Source organism: Pseudophryne corroboree, chromosome 11 (genome assembly GCF_028390025.1).
Source record: "Pseudophryne corroboree isolate aPseCor3 chromosome 11, aPseCor3.hap2, whole genome shotgun sequence".
Classification (NCBI taxonomy): domain Eukaryota; kingdom Metazoa; phylum Chordata; class Amphibia; order Anura; family Myobatrachidae; genus Pseudophryne; species Pseudophryne corroboree.
Genome location: NC_086454.1, coordinates 201,606,397 through 201,634,052, shown reverse-complemented (window position 1 = coordinate 201,634,052; position 27,656 = coordinate 201,606,397). Strand labels below are relative to the sequence as shown.

Below are 27,656 nucleotides of genomic sequence, written 5' to 3'. Positions count from 1 at the left end.
TTCAGATTGATGACTGATGTGAATCATTCTACTTGAACGTAAATCTGCGACCTGATAAACGGGGAGTGCTTTTATACAGAGACTTATTTTTCACTAATTAGCAATAAGTTGGTTGCATGTATTAGCGCCACAGCTATCACTGTTTTTAAATCGAATAATGTGTTTAAGTGGGAAAGTGGGAAGAAAATGACGTACTGCATTTAAAAATGAAATTAGAAAAAAAGCATGTAAATGTATAATTGAGTAAACATTATATTAATATAAACATATAATCTAAACATATAAGGACATTAAATACAAATAATGAGATAATGGTATTTAATGAGGATATGACACAGTTATTTCACATTAAAGAGGATTAGGAATGTTATAGTATGTGCCAGCAGGTGAGCTAGGTAAATATTACTCCATAATAGAATGTAAGACAATGGGACTTTGAAGATGTCATAATAACATACAGTATATTAAGCAAAACATTTTTCAGTAATATAAAATACATGATACATCCCCAAGTGAAACATTGTGGTATGAATGATGTACCATACAGCAGAGTTATGGTATTGTCTGATTTAATATAAAGTGGGCCTGATGCAGAGTATATACTATACCCGTTAACATAGCATATCATGCTTCAGTTTGACCTGTTCATGCACATAACATAAGCCGCATGCATATGCGCCCATGCAGATTTGTGATTATGTCACTTAGGCATGTGTGGGTCTGGGTAGGAGGGAATTGGAGTTTAATGGTAGGCAGAGTACAGTACTAGCACATCTGCACAATTGAGGCCTCATGTGGACTGGAAGAAAGTGTGTAGTCATATGCAGTACATCTTAAACTCAGCGTTTGGATGGAAATCACTGGCGTATGAACCCAGATACTTGCCTTGTTCGCCAGCAAGCGGATTCCTCCTCCTCCTCTGTAGCGTCTTAGGAAGATGGTGTCACACAGTGAAAGCAAATATTTTGGCATTGAGCCAGAGCGTTTGCTCTCTTGTATTAATGCACCATCTTCCCGAATAGCATTAGAAAAATGGTGCTGCTGCGGAGGAGGGAATGGCACACAAGGTAAGATGCATAGCTGAGAGGGGAGGTGCTGCTCAGGGGAGGGGGCACACTTAACCCAGGCCCCCTTGGGCATTAATACACCTCTAACAGAAATACACTATATTTTCGTGTATCCTTTTGGGCTGTAATTATGCTCATTTTGTGGCCAAATGTGCTTCAGCCCCAGTATGTGAAATTTCTTACAAATTGAATTCTTAAAATGCAAACCAGAGATAGAAATGCGATTAATGCTGAAAATTAGATAATGTTGACACAATTTTCTGTTTTATGAGCATGTGTTAAATTAAAATGGACTAATGTTATTTGATCATTTATTTACTTTATCAATATAGATGGTTCTTAGAAGGATAACTAAAGATATAACATAGGGTCTAATTCCTGATTGACAGGCTGAGGGTTCTTGGGGGCGGTGACCAGGGCCGTTTTGTAGGAGTGTCGAGGTCAGTGTCTGTGTCTGGCGACGCAGATTTACTGACCTCGGCTATGGACCTGAGATGAAAATCTGAGTAACCTGAAGGTTACTCAGATGACCGATTGTCATGCAGTGTGATCTGATGATGATGCACCAGTGGATCACGGAAGCAGTCAGGAGGCAATTATTTTCACTAGACACCTCCTGCTGCATTAGCATATTAGTTGTGCAGTACTGCTACAGCCGCTTGCGGCAGTGCAACATCCTACAACTCTGAATCAGGCTCACTGGTGTATTTATAATGGTTGCAGGGTGTGCGTCGCACAAAGGCCCCTGAGTTTGAAATATAAAAAGGATTTAGAAGTTTTAGAAGAGTTATTGGTAAAACAGAATGTGCAGTCAGAGTTTCTGCTGACTGGATGCTGATGTGATGTTATCCACAGGTGGGGGATAGTAGTAAAAATATCTGGTATAGCATTATTAATTGTATTAGGTTTAGTTGCTCTTTAATACCACAATATTCCTAATGCAGTTCCATTTAAGGAAAATAATCATTGTATGATTGCTAAATCTAGCACTAGCATACATGTATATCCTTGCTGTAATTCTTAACATGTTGCAAGCTTGGACACTAATCTAATAAATGTAGTGTCTGGTACTCTCTGTATATCCTAATGAAAAACACAAAAAAAAAGGCATCTCAACATTGTGTGAATAAGGCTATGGGATTCTGTTATCAATCAGTGTGCATTGTCTTTAAAAAAATATTGTGGCTTTAAATTCAGCAGCAAACTGCCAAAGATTGTTAATTAAATTGATAAAAACTGATTAATAAATCTCTAGTTGCTGCTGAATGTCCTTTTAGGTACATAAAGGGCAAATGTACAAGTATTCATTATAAGTGTTTATGAGCATTTTGGCATTGATTTTAAATTAATGTAAGTGAATGGGCCTGTACACACACACACACACACACACACACACACACACACACACACAAACACACACACACACACACACTTGCTGATGAGTATTCTCTTTTGCTTCGAGTCAATTTCAATGTTGCCTGGAGCATTCAGAAGCATTAATGCTTGTTCTAATACAGTGGCGTTCTATGGGAATGCTCAGTAAACACATAGTACACCATGATGCTTGGAAGCTTTGAGACACAGTAATAAACCCACTTCTTAGGCACTGCTGAAGCAAGCACAAATTCCGAGGCTTTGCCTGGACTTTTAACAAGAATTGTTGTTCACCACACTCGTGTACTGTATAGGCCTTTAAAGTGACTCTGCCATGTGTACATATTCCTGTACTATTACAAATCAATTATACATTTTTTTCTTTACATTTTATTTTAGTTAAGCATAATATAATATGATTTCATATTTCATCCATTTATGTCTTATCTTAAAAATTGGAAATGTATGTATTTAGAAATATTATTGTTATGTGGATATAGTGTATAAATAACTGTTAGATATGGCAAAGTACTGGCAGATATGATAAAGACAGATGGATATTAGTAAGAAGAGAAGGTCGAGACATTAGAAAAAGTCACTTTAATGTAAAATTAATCTAATATTAAACTTACGATCATTGCAGACGGGTCCTCCATAGGAGGTCATGGTGCAGTCACATGTGAAGCCGTCCCACTGTTGTAGGCACACACCGAGGTTACCACAAGACTCCTCTGAGCACGTAGTGCTGGGTCCTGGGGGTAGAGAGAAGGGTAGCTACTGAGTTGCTAGCAGTGAATGCATGGGTCATTTTATCCGCAATCACAGTTATAAGTTACAACACGTTTGGGAATCATCACCATACCCGCTCATTGAGCATTTATGTCTATGCTATTATCACATTTTGAAAGCTTGTTCAGCAGCACTGGACCCTATTTCATCATCATCATCAGTTCTGACTTATAGTTGTCACAGATTCCATGATGCCAACCAGATTTTAATTTAATACTACTATGGATAGTTGTGAGCTAGCAATTAAAACTGGCACAGATGCAAGTACTGTGTGTGTATAAGCAAACAGCAGAAGAGTCAGCATAAGACATTACATCACGGTTACATCAAGCAGTAGACATCAGACATAGAGGAGCGAGGAACCGGCTCATTGTAGTTTACAATGTGGACTGTCCAGCGTAAATCGGGACGATGAGATATACTGTATGCATTACATTTCATGTCCGCTGGAGAGAATCAGTTTTAGATTTATTTATTATAAATTTTGTTTTAAAAATTATTTTACGCTTCAGTCACATTTTTGAGTATTGCAAAAAAAATAGTTGTACCATGCAGGAGCATTATCAGAGACAGGACTTTCAGGGGGGTTTTGTATGTTAATATAGCATCAAGAAGTAAACGTAAAGTCATGTACACACTGTGTAGGTATAGTAACACAAGATGGAATTGTCATGCATTTGTGCTCAAAAAACTATTATTTAAATATCATCATACACTGCCCATTTGTCCCCTTTTTTGACAAGTTTTCCAATAAAGATATGTGCATATTTTAATGCAGGATGCGCTTAGCATATCGTCTGATGGGATGCCAGCGGTCATGTGACCGATGCCGGAATCCCGACACCACTTAGGAGACCAATGCTGGATCGCCGACAGGGTATGGGTTAGTGCCCTGGGGGGGAGAAGGGACAGAGTTAGGAATTAGGGGAGTTTGCTCTAACCATCCGCCCCCCACACAAGGGTTAGGGTGGAGTAGAAATACTTACCCCCTCCGATGTTTGGAAATTCAGTGTCGCGATGCCGCTGTCGGTCATATGACTGCAGGGCAGTGGTGCCGAGATGGGGGGGAGGGGGTACAAATTACATGGGCTCAGGTCTGATAGAGGGGCCCAGTGAGGGTCCATTAGGGGCTCAGGCCACCTCCTTCTTACCTGGCAGCAGCAGCTGCAGCTCTTCTTCTCAGCCCAGCACAATCTGCTGTGTACTGGGCTGCAGTGTGGCTATGGAGGTGCTTAAAATACTATTTTTTTTCAGTATTTTTTACTAAGGGTACATGGCCATGCCTCCTGTAATTAAGCCACGCCTCTTGAAAAGTACCCGGGCCCAGCCCAGCTCTCGACCGCCCTACTGCCGGGCATCCTAACCGCTGGCAAACAGTATGTATTCTATATTTAAAGCTTATAGTCAAAAATAGGATTTTAATTACCTACCAGAAACCCTTTTCTCGTACTCCGTAGAGGATACTGGGGATCCATTTACTACCATGGGGTATAAACGGGTCCACTAGGAGCCTTGGGCACTTTAAGAATTTGATAGTGTGCATTGGCTCCTCCCTCTATGCCCCTCCTACCAGACTCAGTCTAGGAAACTGTGCACGAGGATACAGACATACTTTGAGAGAAGGATAGATAAGGATAATGGTGAGATTACGGACCAGCACACAGAACAATAGGAAAGCCATGCTAACCAAAATTGAAACATGAACAGCAACAGCTGAACAAACCAGAACACTTAACCAAGTAACAGTGCAGGAAGAACGAAGCACCGGGCGGGTGCCCAGTATCCTCTACGGACTACGAGAAAAGGATTTACCAGTAGGTAATTAAAATCCTATTTTCTCTTATGTCCTAGAGGATACTGGGGATCCATTTAGTACCATGGAGAAGTACCAAAGCTCCCAAACCGGGTGGGAGAGTGCTGAGGTTCCTGCAGAACTGATTGACCAAACTGAAGGTCCTCAGAGGCCAAAGTATCGAACTTGTAAAACTTTGTGAACGTGTTCGAACCTGACCAAGTAGCTGCTCAGCAGAGCTGCAAAGTCGAGACACCCCTGGCATCCGCCCAAGAAGAACCCACCGACTTAGTAGTGTGCGCCTGCACAGATTTTGGTACCGGCAGTCCTGCCATGGAATAAGCATGCTGGATCGTGAGCATGATCCAGCGTGCAATAGACTGCTTTGAAGTAGGACACCCTGTCGGATTTTCTGTGACGAGCTGTTCTCTTCACATACACCTTCAAAGTCCTCACAACATCCAAAGACTTTGAAGTAGTAGAAGTGTCCATAACAGCTGGAACCACAATAGGTTGGTTGATGTGAAACGCGGACACCACCTTAGGAAGAAATTGCTGACGAGTTCTGAGTTCAGCTCTGTCCTCATGGCAGATTAAGTAGGGACTCTTGTGAGACAACGCCCTAGTTCCCACACACGTCTTGCTGAGGCCAAGGCCAACAGTGTGACGGTCTTCCACGTAAGGTCCTTTATGTCAACCTCTTGTAATGGTTCAAACCTGTCCGATTGGAGGAACTGCAGCACCAAATTGAGATTCCAAGGTGCCATGGGAGGCACAAAGGGAGGTTGGATGTGCAAAACACCTTTCAAGAATGTCTGGACCCAATTGTTTCTGAAAGAAAATAGACAAAGACGAAATCTGGACTTTAATGGAACCTAGGCATAGGCCCACATCCACGCCAGACTGCAGAAAAAGCAGGAGATATCCCAGATGAAATTCCACCACGGAATATTTTCTGGTCTCACACCAAGAGACATACTTCTTCCATATACGGTGGTAATGATTAGACGCTACCCCTTTCCTGGCTTGGATCATAGTCAGGATGACCTTGTCAGGGATCCCTCCTCCATGCCGTTAAACGTAGCCACGGTAAGTCCTGATAGATGAACGGGTCCTGTTGTAGAAGATCCTAGCGAAGAGGCCGAGGCCACGGATCTTCGAGGAGCATCTCCAGAAGTTCCACGTACCAGGCCCTTCTTGGCCAGTCCGGAGCAATGAGTATTGCTTGAACCTTTTCCCTTCTTATTCTTTTTAGAATTCTTGGGATCAGAGGAAGTGGAGGAAACACGTACACCATCTGATAGACCCACGGAGTTGTCAGAGCATCTACCGCCACTGCTTGAGACGAGAGGCCATCATGTCGACCTGTGGATATCCCCATCGACATGTCAAGCACCTGAACACCTCCGGGTGAAGGCTCCACTTTCCCGGGTGCAGGTCGTGTCTGCTGAGGAAGTCTGCTTCCCAGTTGACTACTCCTGGGAATGAAGACCGCCGACAACTCCATGGCGTGCTTTTCCACCCAGTGGAGAATTTTTGACACCTCTGACATTGCTGCTCTGCTTTTCATTCCGCCCTGTCGGTTTATGTACGTTACCGCCGTTACATTGTCCAACTGGACCTGAATGGCCTGATTCCGAAGTAGAGATGAGGCCTGCAGAAGGGCGTTGTAGATAGCCCTGAGTTCCAGGATGTTTATTGGAAGGACGACTTCCTGACTTGACCATCTTCCTTGAAACTGCACCCCCCTGGGTGACTGCTCCCCAGCCTCTGAGGCTTGCATCCATGGTTAGCAGAATCCAATTTTGAATCCCGAACCTCCGACCCTTGACGAGGTGAGAAATCTGTAGCCACCACAGGAGGGAGATTCTGGCTCATGGAGACAGACGGATCCCCTGGTGCATGTGAAGATGCAATCTGGACCATTTGTCCAATAGATCTAGCTGGAAGGGCCTTGCATGAAACCTTCCATACTGAAGCGCCTCGTAAGAGGCCACCATTTCCCCCAGAAGGCGAATGCACAGATGCACTGAGATTCGGGTTGGCTTCAGACAGCCCGAACAATCGACTGGATTTCCATAGCTTTCTCCAAGGGAAGGAACACTCTCTGAGACTCTGTGTCCAGTACCATTCCCAGAAAGGAAAGCCTCTGCGTCAGTTCCAGGTGAGATTTTGGTAAGTTTAGAATCCACACGTGATCCAGGAGTAGTCTGGTTGAGAGGTGAATACTGGCCATCAAACGCTCCCTGGACAGTGCCTTGATCAGAAGATCGTCCAGGTATGGAATTATGTTCACTCCCTGTTTGCGGAGTAGAAACATCATCTCTGCCATCACCTTGGTGAACACTCTCGGTGTCGTGGAGAAACCAAATGGCAGGGCCTGGAACTTTTAGTGGCAGTCCTGCAGTGCAAACCATAGATAAGCCTGATGAGGCGGCCAGATCGGAATGTGAAGGTACGCATCCTTGATATCCAGAGACACTAGGAATTCCCTTTGCTCCAGACCTGAGATCACCGCTCTCAGAGACTCCATTTTGAATTTGAACACTCGTAAGTATGGGTTCAATGACTTGAGGTTCAAAATCTGCATTACCGATCCGTCCGGTTTCGGTACTACAAACAGGTTGGAATAATATCCCTTGTTTTGCAGATGAGGTGGAACTGGAACAATGACCTGAGTCTGTACCAGTTTTTGAATGGCGTCCTGTAAGGTTATACTTGCTTCCTGTGAAACTGGTAAGCCTGATTTGAAGACTCTATGAGGTGGGAGCTCCTGAAACTCCAGTCTGTAGCCCTGGGAAATAAGATCTATGACCTAGGGATCCTGGCATGATGTTGTCCAGATGTGACTGAAAATTTTTAGTCGGGCTCCCACCGGCCAGTCTTCCAGGCATCATGGTCCACAGTCATGCTGAAGGCTTTGAGGAAGCAGAACTTTAGCTCTGTTCCTGTGAACCTGCAGTTGCTGGTTTTGATAGTTTACATCTAGCGCCTCTAATGGCTGTAGAAGAACCTCTGGTTTTGCCCTTAAACTTGGCAGTAAGAAAGGACTGTAGATTAGGTCCCGAGTAAGCCTTCCTGGCTGGGGTAGCTGCAGAAGGAAGACTTAGACTTAGCCGCAGTAGCTTTGGAGATTTATTTGTCTAGTTCATCTCCAAATAAGGCCTCTCCTGTGAAGGGTAGGCCTTCCATGCCTTTCCTGGAGTCCGCGTCGGCAGTCCACTGGTGTAGCCATAAGCCTCTGCGTGCTGACACTGCCATAGCAGTGGTGTGTGCATTAAGTAAGCCTATTTCTTTTATGGCTTCCACCATAAAATTTACAGAGTCCTGTATATGTTGCAGGAGTAAAATAATCTCCCCCTTAGGCAAGGTACCTAACCCCTCAATTAGGTTACCCGACCATTTTTCAATGGCCTTAGTAATCCACCCACATGCTATAGTGGGTCTCTGTGTCACCCCAGCAGCTGTATACAAAGATTTGAGTGTTTTCTCAATTCTACGATCAGCCATGTCTTTTAGGGAGGCTGCACTAGGGACAGGCAATCCAATTTTCCGTGACAGCCTGGATACTGAAGCATCCACTATCAGTGGAATTTCCCATTTTTATTATCCTCAGGAGAAAAGGGAAAAGATGATATCAACCTTTTAGGGATCTGAAATTTCCTATCAGGATTAACCCACGGTTCTTCAAATATTGTATTTAGTTCCTTTGACACAGGAAAAGTGGCTGAGGATTTCTTTTTTTATATTAAAATAAGACACTGTCCTCTGTTACCTTATCAGGGATATGCAGGACGTCTCTGATAGTTCTATCAGGGGTGTATCTGGGGGTCCGAGCGCCCCTGGCAAAGTAAGGGGCTGGCGCCACCCCACCCCCTATACACATTTGAAATAAGGTGTGAGTATTGGAAATGGGGCATGGTCTTTTGGGGGAAGGGCGTGGACACAATAGTACTTCCAATTCAAATTATGTCACACAGTAGTGTCCATTATTCACATTACACTGCCCAGTAATGTCTCGTATTCACGGTACACCATTCCTCCCCCCTAACCCACCTTTCCCACAGCCTGATCCTAACCCTACCACCCTCGCAGCCTAACCCTCCCACGCGGCTTGCCAGTGGAGACTTTGGCATCAACTCGATCTGGTTTTCGGCATTCTGCATCGCTATCTATGTTGGGATGCCAGCATCAGCATTCTGAGCAGTTTCGGGATGCTGGCGTCAGCTTTCCGACTGCCGGGATGCTAAACGCCTTAATGTCACATATGTCACCCCTTTCTCCTTCCCTTACTTACCCCCTTGCACATCTCATGCCCTCTGTTCCTCTTTAGCCCTTTAGTTTTTACTCCCTCATTCCATCTCTCAGTCTCACCCCTGCACCTCTCACTCCCTCCCTCTATCACCTATGTACCTAACTCCCTCCTTCCATCTCTCACATCACACCTGTACCTCTGTCCCACCTTCCATCTCTCACACCTCTTCTTCACTCCCACCTTCCGTCTCCCATGCATCTCGCTCCCACCTTCCATCTCTCACACCTCTTCTTCACTCCCACCTTCCGTCTCCCCTGCACCTCGCTCTCACCTTTCAACTCCCCTGCACCTCGCTCCTACCTTCCATCTCTCACACCTCTTCTTCACTCCCACCTTCCCTCTCCCCTGCACCTTGCTCCCACCTTCCATCTCCCCTGCACCTTGCTCCCACCTTCCATCTCCCCTGCACCTCGCTCCCACTTTCCATCTCTCACACCTCTTCTTCACTCCCACCTTCCATCTCTCCTACACTTCGCTCCCACCTTCCATCTCTCACACCTCTTCTTCACTACCACCTTCCGTCTCCCCTGCATCTCGCTCCCACCTTCCATCTCCCCTGCACCTTGCTCCCACCTTCCATCTCTCACACCTCTTCTTCACTCCCACCTTCCATCTCCCCTGTACTTTGCTCCCACCTTCCATCTCTCCCACCTTCTATACCCCACACCTGCACTTCACTCCCACCTTCCATGTCTCACACCTGTACCTTGGTCCCAGCTTCCATCTCCCCTGCACCTCACTCCTACTTTCCATGTCTCAAACCTGCACCTTGCTCCCTCAGACAGATTATTTCCCCCTAGTACAGGGTTCCCCCTTACTCTCAGACACATTATCTCACTTAGCACGGAATAGCCCCCTCCTCCCAATATAGAAGATTCCCCCATCCCTCTGAGACAGATGTCCGCCTATCAGCCAGTACAGCTCACACACAGAACCTTCTCCTGGTATGCGGAGTCCACTCCATTGGCAGGTTGAGAATCACGGTGGACAGTGTCACAATGGGAGCTGGGAAGAAATAGTACCCGCACATTGTGACTGCATAGTGTGAATTATGTGTAATTAGTCAGCAAGTGCTGACCAGGGCTGGTTCTATATAAAATATTTGTGCAGTGTCTGACTAAGCATGTGGGGGGTGCCCAACATCAGGGTGTGCCTGTGCACACGTCACCCACCGTGTGCATGCCTATGCCCCCTCCCCCATAGCAGAGCAATTAGGCCCCCGAGCCCCTACTCCCCATGTGTCTCTGCCTCATGCCCTACCCCCTAATAGCAGTGTTATCAGCTGCTCCTACACCCCCATGCTTCCCCCTAATAACAGTGTCATATTCCCCTGTGCCCCCACTTTCCATAGTTCTCTCCCTCATAGCAGTGTCATTACCTCCCTTCCCCCACTCCCGTTGGTCTCCCACTCGCACATAGCAGTGTCATTACCCCCTTCTCCCACTCCCACATAGCAGTGTCATTACCCCCTTCCCCCACTCTTCATAGGTTCCCCCCCATAGCAGTGTTATTAGCCACCTTCCTCTCCCCATAAGTCCCCCGTTACCCCATCCATATCTTACCTTTGTGCTGTGATGCTGCAGTGCTGGGGCAGGGTCCTGGCTCTGCAGGCTCAGTGCCTGGCTTCGTCTGTGCTCAGTCACAGGGCAGGCAGAAGGTGAAAGTAAAGTCACTTCCTGCCTGTGTGAGCAGAGATTCGGCTCTGTGTGCTGCTGTTGATGCAGCCTCCGTCCTAACTCTCCTCCTGGCTGGTTGCGATAACAGAGCTGGCCCTAGCCTTGGGAATGGATGCCCCTGGGCATTCCAGATGCCCTAGGAATTTGCCTATAATGCCTGTTGTCTAGGGCCGGCTCTGGGTGAGAGTCTGTTACTGCCGGTGTCCGTCAGCCCCTCACTGCACTAGTGATCAGACTAGTGTCCGGCAGCACCGCACTTGTAATCAGACTCAAAATAAACTACAGCTTCCAGAAGCCAATGCTACCAGGAGCTCCCAGCAACAAGGGCTGCTGGGAGCTGTAGTTTATTTTGATTACAAGTGCAGTGCTGCCGGACACTAGTCTGATCACTAGTGCAGTGCAGTGCTGACGGACACCGGCGCCGCGCTGGCAGTAACAGACTCTCACCATGTACAGTCTGACAGTACTACTCTTCTACCCTTTGGCCGCAGGGTGGAACTGCCAGGTGACGCACCCTCCTTGCCTGGCGCCCCTGGCAAGTGCCATCCTGGCCAATGGGTATATACACCCTGGCTTCTATGAGAGCCTTTACTCCCTGTGACAGAGTAGCCTCCCCCACCTCTGAGTCCACCTCCCCCTCCTCCATGTCTGACCCATCATCAACAGAGTCAGACTGCAGTATATGGGCCAAAGGAAGTTTGGTGGACAAATGGCAGGGGACTGAGACGCTGGTTTGGGTACTGAGTCTCTGTTCATAAACTCAGTCAACGATTGTCTTAAGTATTGCCTCTCTCTCTCATTGCGGGACAATTTAGAAGAGATATTGGAATCATTCCCCTAATGTTATCCAGCCAAGCTGGCTCTGCCCCGCTAGCCTGGAAGGGTACACTGCACTGAGTACACTACAGTGAACTCCCTGGAGAAGAGGAACACTGTGCCTTACATGAAACACCCTGTCACTGACCTAGGTTGGGGGTGTTGTGAACTCGGGGGTTCTTCCGATGGTAAGGAAGAGGAACCACAGTTGGGTCGGAACAGGGATGGTCTGATATAGGTCTTCCTCATACAGGACTCTGACAGTAAGGCTAGATGAAATTATTGAAGAACTTTATTGTAGGAAAAGGACAACACAATGTCACATAACAGAGAAGGAACGTATGGAGAAATGTCCAGGAAGTACTTGTGAGTGATGGTAAAAGATACTGGTGACTGAAGAACTTATGAGTGATGGTTTTAGAGACACTGATAATTTGAAGAACTTGAGAGCGGTGGTTAAAGACACTGATGATTTGAAGAACTTGAGAGCGGTGGTTAAAGACACTAATGATTTGAAGAACTTGAGAGCGGTGGTTAAAGACACTGGTGATTTGAAGAACTTGAGAGCGGTGGTTAAAGACACTGGTGATTTGAAGAACTTGAGAGCGGTGGTTTAAGACACTGGTGATTTGAAGAACTTGAGAGCGGTGGTTAAAGACACTGGTGATTTGAAGAACTTGAGAGCGGTGGTTAAAGACACTGGTGATTTGAAGAACTTGAGAGCGGTGGTTAAAGACACTGGTGATTTGAAGAACTTGAGAGCGGTGGTTAAAGACACTGGTGATTTGAAGAACTTGAGAGCGGTGGTTAAAGACACTGGTGATTTGAAAAACTTGAGAGCGGTGGTTAAAGACACTGGTGATTTGAAGAACTTGAGAGCAGGGGTTAAAGACACTGATGATTTGTATAACTTGAGAGGGATGGTTAAAGACACTGAGGACTTGTATAACTTGAGAGCAATGGTTAAAGACACTGAGGACTTGTATAACTTGAGAGCGAGGGTTAAAGGACACTGAGGATTTGTATAACTTGAGAGCGATGGTTAAAGACACTGAGGACTTGTATAACTTGAGAGCGAGGGTTAAAGGACGCTGAGGATTTGTATAACTTGAGAGCGGTGTTTAAAGGCACTGGTAACTTGCAAAACTTGAGAGCGGAGTTTAACCTGCAGCCCACGCTGACTCCAAGAAGCACTGGTGACTGGAGCGCAGTGGAACTCAGCCGCGGCTGGGAACGCTGGAAGATGTGCAACAACGGACACCTGGAAATGCCAGAGACACTGGGATATTACTGCAGAGAGATCCGCCGAGAACAGGAGCACTGACATCCACTTCAGGGGAAAAGATGATACTCAGGCGCCGAGGCTCTGCCCGGCGTCTGACTTTGAATCTTCTGCCTCCGCAGGATTGGCGGAACAGTCTGATGACATCACCAGTTCCCCGCCCATGTGATGCCGGGTGTCATGGCGGCACCCCTGCCCCGGGGATCCGCCGGGAGCGGCGCCAGCCAGACGCCGGAGCCCGTGGACCACCGAAGGCCGCAACACCGATCAGCAGGCACGCAGGGGTAAGCGCGGTGAATGCCGCCTCTGGCGTGTGACAGTACCCCCTCCTCCAGGAGTGGCCCCCGGACACTTTCCAGGTTTTGTTGGATGTCTGGAATGGAAAATCCGCACCAGTCGGGGAGCCATAACTTCAGTAGCCTTAACCCAGCTCCTCTCCTCGGGGCCAAAACCTTTCCACTCCACCAAATACTGTAGATTCTTGTGGAGGTAACGAGAGTCAAGAATAACTTTAATTTCAAAGTCCGTTCCAGCTTCAGTCTCTGCAGAGGTTGGCCTCTGGGATTTTGAATGGAACCGGTTTAAAATAAGGGGGCGATGGAGAGAGACATGGAAGGAATTTGGTATCCGGAGGTGGGAAGGCAATCCCAATTTGCAGACAACCGGGTTCAGGACTTGTAATACGGGGTAAGGACCAATAAACCTCGGAGCAAACTTCATAGTGGGCACCCTTAACCGGAGATTGCGTGTAGAGCGCCATACCCTGTCACCAACCTTGTACTGGGGAGCTGCTTGTCGCTTCCTATCCGCAAAGAACTTATAGCGGCTGGAGACTCTCTTGAGGTTAGCATGAACTTGACTCCAAATTTGATTGAAGTGCCGGAGAGTAGAGGCTGCAACAGGAACATCCTCCGGAGGACAAATGGGCAATTCTGGAACTTGAGGATGGAATCCGTAATTAATGAAAAATGGGGATTCACCAGTCGAAGAGTGGTACAGATGATTATGGGCAAACTCAGCCCATGGCAACAGTTACACCCAGTCGTCTTGTGAGGGAGAGAGATAAACACAGAGAAAAGTCTCCAAATCTTGATTGACGCGTTCAGTCTGTCCATTGGTTTGTGGATGGTAAGCGGATGAAAACTTGAGTTTTATTTGTAAGGCCGTACAGAGAGCTCTCCAGAATCTTGCAGTGAATTGTACCCCCCGGTCAGAGACAATCTCCTGAGGTAACCCGTGCAGGCGGAAATGTTCTCGGATAAATAACAAGGCCAACTTGGGAGCTGATGGTAACCCGGTCAGAGGTACAAAATGCGCCATTTTAGAGAAACGGTCAATAATTACCCAGACAGTATTATGACCCTTGGAGAGAGGCAATTTGGTGACAAAGTCCATAGAGATATGAGTCCATGGCCTCCTAGGAATGGACAGTGGATGCAACAACCCTGCAGGCGGCAGACAAAGAATTTTGTGCTGAGCACACTGAGGACATGAGCTGACATAATCTTGAATATCCTTCTTCATAGTGTCCCACCAGTAAGATCTTCGTAGAAACTCCCACATCTTTTGAACACCAGGGTGACCGGAAAACTTGGAAATATGAGCCCACTGCAACAACCAGGGTCGAAATTTAGCTGGCACAGACATTCTCCCAGTAGGAGGGTCCAGAGCGGTGGGAGCCGCTGGCATAGAAACTGGATTGAGAATCAAAGCCCTCTCAACGGAATTCTCCTCATCCGAAGCCGTTAAGGAACGGGATAAAGCATCAGCCTTGGTGTTAAAAGTCCCAGCCCGGTACTTAATAACAAACAAGAACCAAGTAAAAAAGAGCGCCCATCTAGCTTGATGGGGATTCAAGCACTGGGCCGTCTTGAGGTACAGCAAATTCTTGTGATCAGTGAAAATTGTAATTAGGTGTTTAGCACCTTCCAAAAGATATCTCCATTCCTCTAAGGCAGATTTTATTGCCAAAAGCTCCTTATCTCCAATGGTGTAATTCCGTTCAGCAGGAGAGAACTTGCGAGAATGGAAACCACATGTATGTAACTTCCCGTCTCGAGCGTACTGCGAAAGCACGGCACCTATGCCTACCGTGGAAGCATCAACCTCCAAAAAGAATGGTTTAGAAAAATTTGGTTGTTGAAGTACTGGAGCGGACATAAAGGCTGCCTTCAACTGAACGAACGCTGCTACAGAACCCTTCTTGGTTAGGGCCGTGATAAGTGCCACAATGGTAGAGAATCCCTTTATGAACTTCCGGTTATAGTTTGCGAAACCCAGAAATCGTTGTACCGCTTTCAAGGAAAGAGGCTGAGTCCAGTCCCGAATGGCAGTGAGCTTCTCTGGATCCATACGAAGCTCCGTGCCCGAAATGATGTAACCCAGAAATGGAATGGAAGGGACCTCAAAGGTGCATTTGGAAATCCTACCATAAAGATGGTTCTCTCGCAATCGAAGAAGTACCCCCTTGACCTGCATTCTGTGCTCTGTGAGATTCTTAGAAAATATCAGAATGTCATCCAAATATACCACTACACTTAGCATATCCTGAAAGACTTCATTAATGAATCCATGGAAGATGGCTGGGGCGTTGCTGAGGCCAAACGGCATTACCAGATACTCGTAATGCCCGTCCCTGGTATTGAAGGCCGTTTTCCATTCATCGCCCTGTCGGATACGTATCAAATTATAAGCTCCCCTTAGATCGAGCTTGGTGAAAACTCGGGCTCCTCGAACTCTATCAAAAAGCTCTGTGATGAGCGGCAAAGGATACTTATTCTTAATGGTGACATCATTTAGACCACGATAGTCAATACACGGTCTCAGCCCTCCGTCCTTCTTCACAAAAGAGAAACCCGCCCCCGCCGGGGACGTAGAGGGACGGATGAATCCTTTCTGTAGATTAGACTTGATATAGTCTGACATAGCTTGGGTCTCGGGTAATGATAGGGGATAAGTGCGACCCCGAGGTGGCATTTTCCCCGGAATGAGCTCAATGGGGCAGTCCCAGAGTCTATGCTGTGGTAACTGGTCAGCCACCTGTTCCGAGAATACGTCTGAAAACTCCCGATAGGCATCCGGAATGAGCCCTTCATCTGACTTGGAAGATACACGGACCAGGTAGACAGGAATGAGACAATTGGAATGACAAAATGGACTCCAAGATGTTATTTGCGTCGAACTCCAGTCGACATGAGGGTTGTGAAGTTTAAGCCAAGGAAGGCCAAGAACCAGATCGTGGGGCATCTCCTGAATCACTAAGAACTCCAGGTGTTCTTGATGCAGAGCTCCCACTTGCAGCTTGATTGGTACCGTACAACTTGAAATCAGACCGTTAGAAATTTGGGTACCATTAATAACAGTCAACGTAATAGGTCGTTCGACCGACCGTAACTGAAAACCTCAGATCCTGGGCACAGGAAAGGGAAATAAAATTCCCTGCAGCCCCTGAGTCCAATAGGGCCTTAACGGGCTTGACTATTGACCCAGAAAACAGAGACACGGAGAGTAAACAGTCCAGTGACGGAGAAGATTTAGAAGAAACCCCTAGATCGACTCCTCCGGAACAAGCTAGGACTGCCCGTTTCCCGGGCGCGACTTGCAAAACTTAAGAAAATGATCCGCGGCTCCACAGTAGAGGCAGAGACCACCCTCACGACGACGCTGACGTTCTTCTGGAGACAGCCGGGATCGATTAATCTGCATGGGCTCGTCAGGACTCGGAATAACCGTTTGCTTGGACGGAAAAGATCGGACCCTTGATCGATATGACCGTCTACGTTCGCCACCTCGTTCCTGCATGCGAAGATCCACCTTTACACAGAGCGAGATCAACTGTTCTAGGGAATCAGGCAAATCTCTAGTGATCAACTCGTCCTTTAGACGATCGGAGAGTCCGTTCCAAAAGGCAGCCCGGAGGGCATCATTATTCCAGCGCAGTTCTGATGCTATGGTCTGAAAGTTAATCACATACTGTCCCACTGAACGAGAGCCTTGACGGACACGGAGCAAGTCTGCAGAGGCAGCGGTCGTCCTGCCAGGCTCATCAAATATCCTCCGGAATGACGTAATAAAATTGGTGTAACTGGAAACCAGTGGATCAGATTGCTCCCATAACGGAGACACCCAATCCAACGCTGAACCCTCGAGCAAAGAAATATTGTATGCCACCTTGGACCGATCCATAGGGAAGTTAAATGAAAGGAGTTCAAAATGTACCTCGCACTGATTAAGAAAACCACGGCAACTCTTTGGATTCCCATTATAGCGAAAAGGAGTAGGGAGCTGAAGGCGTGATCTGGTTCTGGAGAGGAATGGAACATTACTAGCGCCAGCCACTGGAGCAGGTACTGGAACTGAGACCAGCACTACTGAAGCCAGAGAAGTCTGAATTTGACCCAGCCAGCCAGACAATTCCTGAAGATAATGCATCACCTGGCCCTGTGCTGCTTCCTGACTTTGAACTCGGGAAACCAAGTCCTGGATGGTACTTGCCTCTGGGCTCCGATCCCCCGGGTCCATGAGGCCTGAGTATACTGTCACTGACCTAGGTTGGGGGTGTTGTGAACTTGGGGGTTTTTCCGATGGTAAGGAAGAGGAACCACAGTTGGGTCGGAACAGGGATGGCCTGATATAGGTCTTCCTCATACAGGACTCTGACAGTAAGGCTTGATGAAATTATTGAAGAACTTTATTGTAGGAAAAGGACAACACAATGTCACATAACAGAGAAGGAACATATGGAGAAATGTCCAGGAAGTACTTGTGAGTGATGGTAAAAGATACTGGTGACTGAAGAACTTATGAGTGATGGTTTTAGAGACACTGATAATTTGAAGAACTTGACAGCGGTGGTTAAAGACACTGATGATTTGCAGAACTTGAGAGCGGTGGTTAAAGACACTGGTGATTTGAAGAACTTGAGAGCGGTGGTTAAAGACACTGGTGATTTGAAGAACGTGAGAGCGGTGGTTAAAGACACTGGTGATTTGAAAAACTTGAGAGCGGTGGTTAAAGACACTGGTGATTTGAAGAACTTGAGAGTGGTGGTTAAAGACACTGGTGATTTGAAGAACTTGAGAGCAGGGGTTAAAGACACTGATGATTTGTATAACTTGAGAGCGATAGTTAAAGACACTGAGGACTTGTATAACTTGAGAGCGATGGTTAAAGACACTGAGGACTTGTATAACTTGAGAGCGAGGGTTAAAGGACACTTAGTATTTGTATAACTTGAGAGCGATGGTTAAAGACACTGAGGACTTGTATAACTTAAGAGCGAGGGTTAAAGGACGCTGAGGATTTGTATAACTTGAGAGCGGTGTTTAAAGGCACTGGTAACTTGCAAAACTTGAGAGCGGAGTTTAACCTGCAGCCAGGGCCGAAACTAGGATTTTTGTCACCCGGGGCAAGGTAGTCATTTGTCACCCCCGCAAAAAAAAAAAAAATATTTTACAATAAATAAATAAAAATAATAAAATAAAATAAAAAAATAAAAAATAAATGAATAAAAATATTATATATATATATATATATATATATATATATATATCTCTCTTTCAGAACTTTTTTACCTGAAAAACTGCCTTTTCTAACATAAATTTCATATCCAGGAAAAAGTGTCCCCATTTTACACAGTACGACAGGCAAGTGTCCCCATTCCCCATTTTACACATTGCGGCAGACAGGTGTCCCCATTTTACACATTGCGGCAGGAAAAAGTGTCCCCATTTTACACATTGCGGCAGGAAAAAGTGTCCCCATTTTACACATTGCGGCAGGCACAGGTCCCCATTTTACACAGTACGCTGGCAAGTGTCCCCATTTTACACATAGCGGCAGGCACAGGTCCCCATTTTACACAGTACGCTGGCAAGTGTCCCCATTTTACACATTGCGGCAGGCACAGGTCCCCATTTTACACATTGCGGCAGGCACAGGTCCCCATTTTACACATTGCGGCAGGCACAGGTCCCCATTTTACACATTGCGGCAGGCACAGGTCCCCATTTTACACAGTACGCTGGCAAGTATCCCCATTTTACACATAGCGGCAGGCACAGGTCCCCATTTTACACAGTACGCTGGCAAGTGTCCCCATTTTACACATTGCGGCAGGCACAGGTCCCCATTTTACACATTGCGGCAGGAAAAAGTGTCCCCATTTTACACATTGCGGCAGGCACAGGTCCCCATTTTACACAGTACGCTGGCAAGTATCCCCATTTTACACATAGCGGCAGGCACAGGTCCCCATTTTACACAGTACGCTGGCAAGTGTCCCCATTTTACACATTGCGGCAGGCACAGGTCCCCATTTTACACAGTACGCTGGCAAGTGTCCCCATTTTACACATAGCGGCAGGCACAGGTCCCCATTTTACACAGTACGCTGGCAAGTGTCCCCATTTTACACATTGCGGCAGGCACAGGTCCCCATTTTACACAGTACGCTGGCAAGTGTCCCCATTTTACACATAGCGGCAGGCACAGGTGCCCATTTTACACAGTACGCTGGCAAGTGTCCCCATTTTACACATAGCGGCAGGCACAGGTCCCCATTTTACACATAGCGGCAGGCACAGGTCCCCATTTTACACATAGCGGCAGGCACAGGTCCCCATTTTACACATTGCGGCAGGTGGTGGAGGGAGAGAGAGAGAGAGGAAGGGAGAGGGGCTGACTTACATTTGAAGCGGTTCTCGCCGCTCTTCAGCCGCCTCTCCCTCCTCGTCTGCGCGGCTCCGGGCTCCCCCTTCTCCCTCCTCCGGCGGGGTTTCGTGGAATGACGCATTTGCGCCGTGACGTCACGACGCAATCGCGTCATTCCGCGAAACCCCGCCCCCCGAGCTGGGCACTCGGGAGAAGGGGGTTTAAAAGTAAGTGCCGCGGCGGGTGTTAGGGGGTCTCGGCGCCCCCTCCAATCTGGCGCCCAGGTCGCCTGCCCCCCTAGCCCCCCCCCTAGTTTCGGCCCTGCTGCAGCCCACGCTGACTCCAAGAAGCACTGGTGACTGGAGCGCAGTGGAACCCAGCCGCGGCTGGGAATGCTGGAAGCTGTGCAACAACTGACACCTGGAAATGCCGGAGACACTGGCATATAACTGCAGAGAGATCCGCCGAGAACAGGAGCACTGGCATCCACTTCAGGGGAAAAGACGATACTCAGGTGCCGAGGCTCTGCTCGGCGTCTGACTTTGAATCTTCTGCCTCCGCAGGATTGGATGACATCACCAGTTCCCCGCCCACGTGATGCCGGGTGTCATGGGAGCGCCCCTGCCCCGGGGAACCGCCGAGAGCCGCGCCAGCCAGACGCCGGAGCCCGTGGACCACCGAAGGCCGCAACACCGACCAGCAGGCACGCAGGGGTAAGCGCGGTGAAGGCCGCCTCTGGCGTGTGACACACCCTTTTTGTCTGACATACTGTGACAGTGACAGCACACACACACAGGAAAAGGTTAAATAAATGCACAATTAACCCACAAAGGGCCCTTCAAGAGAGACACAGAGATAGCCTGGAGCCAGCACACAGAGCCCTTTCTGCTAATGCCAAGCTTAGCCAGGTCGCAGACTAAGTACCCAGATTGGGTAAGTGCTCCCCCCCTGCTATGACCCCCTGGTACCGCTGAGGTAATCTGGAGTCTCTTCGGAGGAGCTGCGCGTCCCTGTCAGTCAGCGTCTGTGTCCACTGCAGAGGAAAAATGGCGCTGGTGAGCTGCTGGATCCGCTCATAATGAAGCTCCGCCCCGTCAATGGCGTGCGGTCTTCCCACTTTTTATACTGGCTGAGGTCATTTTCAGTGCTTAAAATGGAGTCAGTCACCGTTTAAGTCTGTAATGCCAGTCTGGGTACTGTGTACACCTGTAGTGTACTTAGACTCAGTTCGCTCCCTCAGAAGCAGTGCGTTCGCACTGTGTACTAAGTCTGGAGACTTCGCCGCCCCGTAGAAGCCGTGCGTCTCTGTATTCTCATGCCGCCATAATGGCCACGACCCGCTAACCAGGACGCCGGCTTAGTTCTCACCATTCTTCTGGCTCTGTTAGGGATGGCGGCGTGCTGCGGGAATGTACGCTTGCCGTTGTGGGGCTTGCAAATAGTTCCCTCAGGAGCTAGTGTCCTGTCAGCCGGGAACGGGACCATTAACACTTCAAGAGGTTGGGCCGTCGTCCCCCCCCTCCCCCCCCCCAAGTCCCACGAAGCAGGCAGGCTGATGCCATCAAGTCCTGCCTGAATGTAACAAACAGAAAAAATAAATGTAGAAAACTTATCAGAAGCTTCCATGCGACGTGACCAGCTCCTCCGGGCACATTTTCTAAACTAAGTCTGGTACGAGGGGCAAAGAAGGAGGAGCCAGCGCACCCTATCAAATTATTAATGTGCCCAGGGCTCCTAGTGGACCCGTCTATACCCCATGGTACTAAATGGATCCCCAGTATCCTCTAGGAAGTAAAATAAATATAATGTAATGTTGACACACAGTTCATGACAAGTTTGTAGCAATATCACCATTGCCTGCAGCGTTCACTAGGCTTCACTAGCAGCCTGTAAATTAGAAAGGTGCTTTATGGGAGAGCTTATTAAAGGGATTATGCAGGGCAATTTGACCTTGGTAAAACCATGCTGCACTGTAGGTGGGGAATATGTAAAATGTGTAGAGAGATGTAGAGTTGAGATGTGTCCTAATCTATTTATAAATATCTGTGTAAAGAATACCCCCCCAGGCCAGTTTCACAATTGGGTGATGGAGCTACAGTTCCAGGCCTTCACATAAAAAGAGGCCCATCATCATGACAGTATGATGATGATCATGACATGTCACCTAGCTGGCCACATGGTCGGCCATAAATCATAGTTGTTAAAATTGAAAGAAATTTTTCTATTTGCATGTATTTTGTGAAACGGGGGGGGGGGGGGGGGGGGGGGGGGGGGGGAAATTCAATTGTTTTAAAAGTCGGTTGGGTGTCTGTTTTTTCCTGGTCCACTACTTTTGTGAATGCAGATTTTGTTTTCCAAAGTGTCATTACTTAAATTAGGGGGAGAGAGGGCACATTTTCTCCGATCTTGCATGCCATGCAGATGGGTACACACACATTACAGTTCTGATTTGGAAATTACCTCCAGGAAGTCTGTCAACTGGGTGGTTTCTTTATAGCAGGGACGTGCAGTCAGGGGAGGCAGGGGAGGCAGGGGAGGCAGTGCCTCCCCTGTCATTACTGATTAAAATAATATAAAGAAGATACTTATGACACATATTCTGTGTCATAAGTATTTGCTTTATATTATCCTAATCATCCCAGTCCTGTGTAAAGTGTTTGGGAGGCACCGGTCGTGGTGCCTCCCTGTCAGATAGGGAAAAGTATGGGAGCGGGGGGCGGGCGCAGGCGGGGCCTAGCAATGGGCATTAAAAGCCCATTGAAAAATCATGGGAAAGCGGCACCATTAGTGGTGCCGCTTTCACACAGGGACGTGCTTTCAACCTATGAAAGCACGTCCCCTGTCAGTCAGGCCACAGTGATTGGCCAGCGGATCCGTCACTGGATCCGCTGTCAATCACTGTTGTGGGCGCGGCGGAGGTGCGGGCGTCGGCGTGGGTGCTGGCGGCGTGGGTGCGGGCGGCGGGGTTGCGGGCGGCGGGGGTGCGGGCGGCATGGTTGCGGCGGTGCGGGCGGCGTGAGTGAGGGCGGCAGTGCAGAGTTTGAGCAGCGGAGTGGTAACCCATTTCAAAAATGGCGCCTCAGCGTCATTTTTTAAATTGAAGATGGCCGCCGCGAGCCAATCACGGCTAGCCGCGTCATCGCTCCGCCCCCTCTGGCTGACTTATATAAGTCAGCACGAGGGAGCGGCTGTCAGTCCGACGGCGGAGGAGGAGCGGAGAAGAGCTCCTGAAGGTTGAAGACGCCGGAAGTCCTGGATGGGCGGATATGCAAAAGAGCTTAGCAGCCGCCGTCCACCAGGTGAAGACGCTGGAAGCCCTGGGGAAGGCGGCGGCCATGCATAAGAGCTTTAAGGCCACCGCCTCCCAGGTGAAGACTTCAGAGGAAGACGCTGGAAGCCCTGGGGAGGTGGCGCCCCCCCAGGTGAAGACGCCTGAAGCCCTGGGGAAGCGGCGGCCATGCAAAAGAGCTTAAAGGCCGCCGCCCCCAGGTGAAGACCCTGTGCAATAAAACTTATTTTTTAAGACTGTGTGGTGTTTTTATTTTAATATTTTCTTTACAGGTGGGCAACAGGTGCCAGCAGGCCATTTATGTCCGGGCATGCTGGCACTTGTGGTTCTCCAAGTGCCAGCATGCTGGGGCACGCTTGCTGGGACCTGTAGGCCACCTGTAAAGAACAATATTACTATTCTTTAGAGGCGGTCTACAGGTGCCAGCGGGCCCATTATGTCCGGGCATGCTGGCACTTGTGGTTCTCCAAGTGCCAGCATGCTGGGGCAGGCTTGCTGGGATCTGTAGGCCACCTGTAAAGAACAATTTTAACAATGAACCCCGCACCCACCGCCACCAGGGGTGCGGGGCATAGCACCGGGCTATCAGCCCAGTGCTGGTTATTGCTCGGGAGGGGGACCCCATGTTTATTTTTTGGGGTCCCCACTTCCGAGGAATTCCAGCCCTGGGCTGACTAGCTTGGGGGGGGGGGGGTAGATTAATGCTATGGCAGGGGGACCCCATACCGAGTGTCACCCCTGCTATGGCATTACCCCCCCCTGGCTGGTTCTGCCTGGTGCTGGTTTTACAAATAAAGGGGGGGAGGCTACACTTTTTTTTTTTTTCCCTCTATGAGGGGGGGGGGGGGTGTTAGCTGCTTGTGCCTCCCCAGCCACAGACCTCACCGCACGCCACTGCTTTATAGTGAAAGCAAAGAAAATGCTTTACTCTGGTTGTATATATTTTTTCAAAGTATGATATGTTATTGTTAGCAGGCTAAGAAAAACAAGTTGGTTACAGCATTGAAATTGACAGTATTCCTCATAACACTAGATAGTAAACACATTTGTAACAAAAATTGTCTCGCTCTCAAACCACACTTGCCTACTTTTGAAAAAGCATTTCAGGGAGATTGTGAAAGTAACACCTATCAGCACGGACGTGTACTGCTACATCGGAGAGGCGTGTCATGAAAATGACTTACATCCAAATGTAAATGAGCCCCAAAGTCAGTAAGATCTATTTGTTGAAGAAAAGACACTGATATTTTGCAGGATTTGTTCGTGTATTGTGTTTTACAAGAGCTTCCATATACTGTAAGTGGTCACGGGGATCATTGTGCCTTATAACCAATGAAGGGAAATGGCACTAATGATCCTATTTGAATGTATGTATCTCTGATTTATTTTCCCCCCCAAGAATGTAATAGCTGTATAATGGGTGTAAGGTGCAATCATGGAGATTGCTGGACTTTTCAGGGAGTGAGGGAGATTGCTGCTATTTCAGGGAGTCTCCTGCAGAATGAGGGAGAGTAGGCAACCATGTCTCAAACCAGTCAAGCATGCCCTGGATCACTTGCCATTCCCACGTTTTTTGTGGTCCCATCTACAAAAGATAGGTGCTACTCACCTTTTAGCTGCTAAAAACTGATATGCAAGCACGAAAGATACAGCTATTAAGGTATTTGTCTAAAAGGGTCTAAGGCAAAATTAGACACAAATGCTGTAGGATAGTCTTTCACAGGAACAACTTGTGTTGTGCATGTCCAGAAAAAAGCTGAATACTTATGGACATGCTGGTTCTTGTAGTGCCATTTTGAGGATCAAGGGGTGACTCCAGGTGACTTGGTTCTCAATTTAGATATATTTTTGTGTGTGCTATTATCATGTAACATTAGTGACCACCAGTATCCGAGAAGCTTGACGCTGGCTGGTGGCTTAACCATATCTTTCTACTGATACGTTTTGGTGTGCTGCAGGAAAACTTTTCTCTTTTTCTTGTTTAGAATAACCCCTCTGTTTCATGCACCTGAGAAGTGTTACTAAATTGATTGAGACACTACTGTCGAGACAATCATGGTTTGACACTGACGGTTGATGGTTTGCCATCAATGGTAGAGATACGATATTTCTATGCCATCGAGGGCTATCAGGCATCTATTTTTTATATTTTTTTTACTGTTCTGGGGGGCATAAAGCTTAGACCTGCTAAGTGCTGTCTCCCAGACATGATTGGTACACCGCTTGCCATTACTCACAGCACAGTTGGCATCGTTGGGTGTAAACCATCAAGGGTTCATGTAATTTATGGATACTATCAGTGGATAATCCACAAGGCCATCCCTAGACACTAGTCTAAGTGGTAGTACTGAATCTCTTGACTGATGATGGCTTCACCACAGAAGCTGATACGTGCTTTTCTTATTGATCACACGTATATTTAGATGATATTGTGGGTGTATATTTATAACATTCTTGGCTACTTTCATTCATACATGAGAAAGAATATTAAATGTGATATATCATAGAAGATTTTTTTTAATAAAATGAAACTTATCATAGCAAATGTTAAAAAAATCTTATATTGTGCTTATGACCAAGTTGTGTGCATAAGCAGGGGTTAAAGTGAGCCAAAACAGGGCGGAACTGCATTCTGTCAGTTCCACTTCCTCCGGCTCACCTAACCCGATGTGTGCCAGCGCCACTGGAAGATGCCGGGCGCCGCTGAGATTGTGTTACCAGTGGGCGCCTGGCTCTCTCTCCACAGCGTCATGACGTCTCTCCCATAGTGTCGAGGAGCGGACACCGGAAGGACTGCAGCGGTCAGACGCAGGAGCGGGGCTCGGTGAGTATGGTGGTTTTTGTTTGTTTTTCCCTATGTGTTGCAGCACATCTACTGGGTGCATTACGACTAGGGGGCATTACTACTGGGGGCTTTACTACTGTGGGCAAACTACTGGGGGGCTTTACTACTGTGGGCAAACTACTGGGGGCATTACTACTGGGGGTCTTTACCACTGGGGGCATTACTACTAAGGGGGCATTACTACTGGGGGCTTTACTACTGGGGGGCATTACTACTGGGGGGATTTACTACAGGGGGCTTTACTAGGGGAGTGGGGGCTTTACTACTGGGGGCTTTACTACTGTGGGCAAACTACTTGGGGCATTACTACTGGGGTGGCTTTACTACTTGGGGGCTTTACTACTGGGGGCAAACTACTGTGGGCAAACTACTTGGGGGGGCATTACTACTATGGGCAAACTACTGGTGGGGCTTTACTACTGGGGGGCTTTACTATTGGGGCAAACTACTGTGGGCAAACTACAAGGGGGCAAACTACTGTGGGCAAACTACAAGGGGGCAAGCTACTGGGGGGCATTACTAATGGGGCTAACTACTGGGGGCAAACTACAGGAGGGCATTACTACTGGGGATATAACTACAGGGACATTACTACTGGGGGCATAACTACAGGTGCATTACTACTTGGGGCAAACCACAAGTGGGCTAAACTACGGGGGGCATAACTACAGGGGTTAAACTACTAGGGGGCATTACTACTTGGGGGCATTACTACTGGGGGCTAAGCTACAAGGGCGCAAACTACATGGGGGATAACTCCTGGGGTCATTACTAACAGGGGCTTACTACTGGGGGCATTACTAACAGGGGCTAACTACTGGGGGCAAACTACAGGAGGGCATTACTACTGGGGGCAAACTACAGGAGGGCATTACTACTGGGGGTATAACTACAGGGGCATTACTACTTGGTGGGATTACTACAGGGGGGCATAACTACAGGGGTTAGACTACTGGGGAAAAACTACAGGAGGGCATTACTGCTGGGGGTATAACTACAGGAGTATTACTACTTGGGGGCAAACTACAGGGGGCTAAACTACTGGGGGCATAACTACAGGGGTTAAACTACTGGGGGCATTACTACTTGGGGGCATTACTACTGGGAGCAAACTAAAATGGTGCATAAATACAGGGGCTGAACTACAAGGGGGAAAACTACAGGGGGACATTACGACTAGGGGCATTACTACTGGGTGCTAAACTACAAGTGGGAAAACTACTGGGGCTAAATTACTGGGGCATTACTAACGGGCAAACTACATGGGGGGCTAAACTATAGGGGCTCAACAACTGGGGGCTAAACTACTGGGGTCATAACTGCAGGGGCATTACCACTGGGGGCATAACTACTGGGGCTAAACTACATGGGGCTAAATAACTGGGGGCATTACTACAGGCAACATTACTACTGGGGGGCTTTACTACACAGGGGCATTACCATTACGGTAATTACTACTGAGGGCACTACTAATGAGAGCATTGTAAAGGGGGTACTTCATAAGGGGCATCATTCCTAGGGACATAAGGGGCACTACTATTGCGGGCATTGCATAAGGTGCACCACTACTATGGGCTCTATATAAGGGGCGCTACTGTTGTGGGCATTATGTGTATTACGGGGTGCTACTACTGTGAGCATTATTACTAATGTCTGACCACGCCCCTTTTTGATTTAATTTATTACATGGGCGCCTTGGGGAGGGGGGGGGGGTGAGTTCCACCACCTCTCTAGGACCACTTTAAGCACTGTGCATAAGT

General features: G+C 47.8%; 1 protein-coding gene across 18 annotated transcripts in view; it reads right to left on the bottom strand.

Annotated features, from left to right (window-relative positions):
- The window catches only part of NRXN2 (neurexin 2), a 1,320,144-nt gene that overhangs the window by 549,216 nt on the left and 743,272 nt on the right, over positions 1 to 27,656 (bottom strand). For all 18 annotated transcript variants that reach the window (XM_063945216.1, XM_063945229.1, XM_063945225.1 and 15 more), the window contains one exon: positions 3,074 to 3,193. In XM_063945216.1, the coding sequence (XP_063801286.1) occupies positions 3,074 to 3,193 (120 nt within the window). The remainder of the gene's footprint in view (positions 1 to 3,073; positions 3,194 to 27,656) is intronic.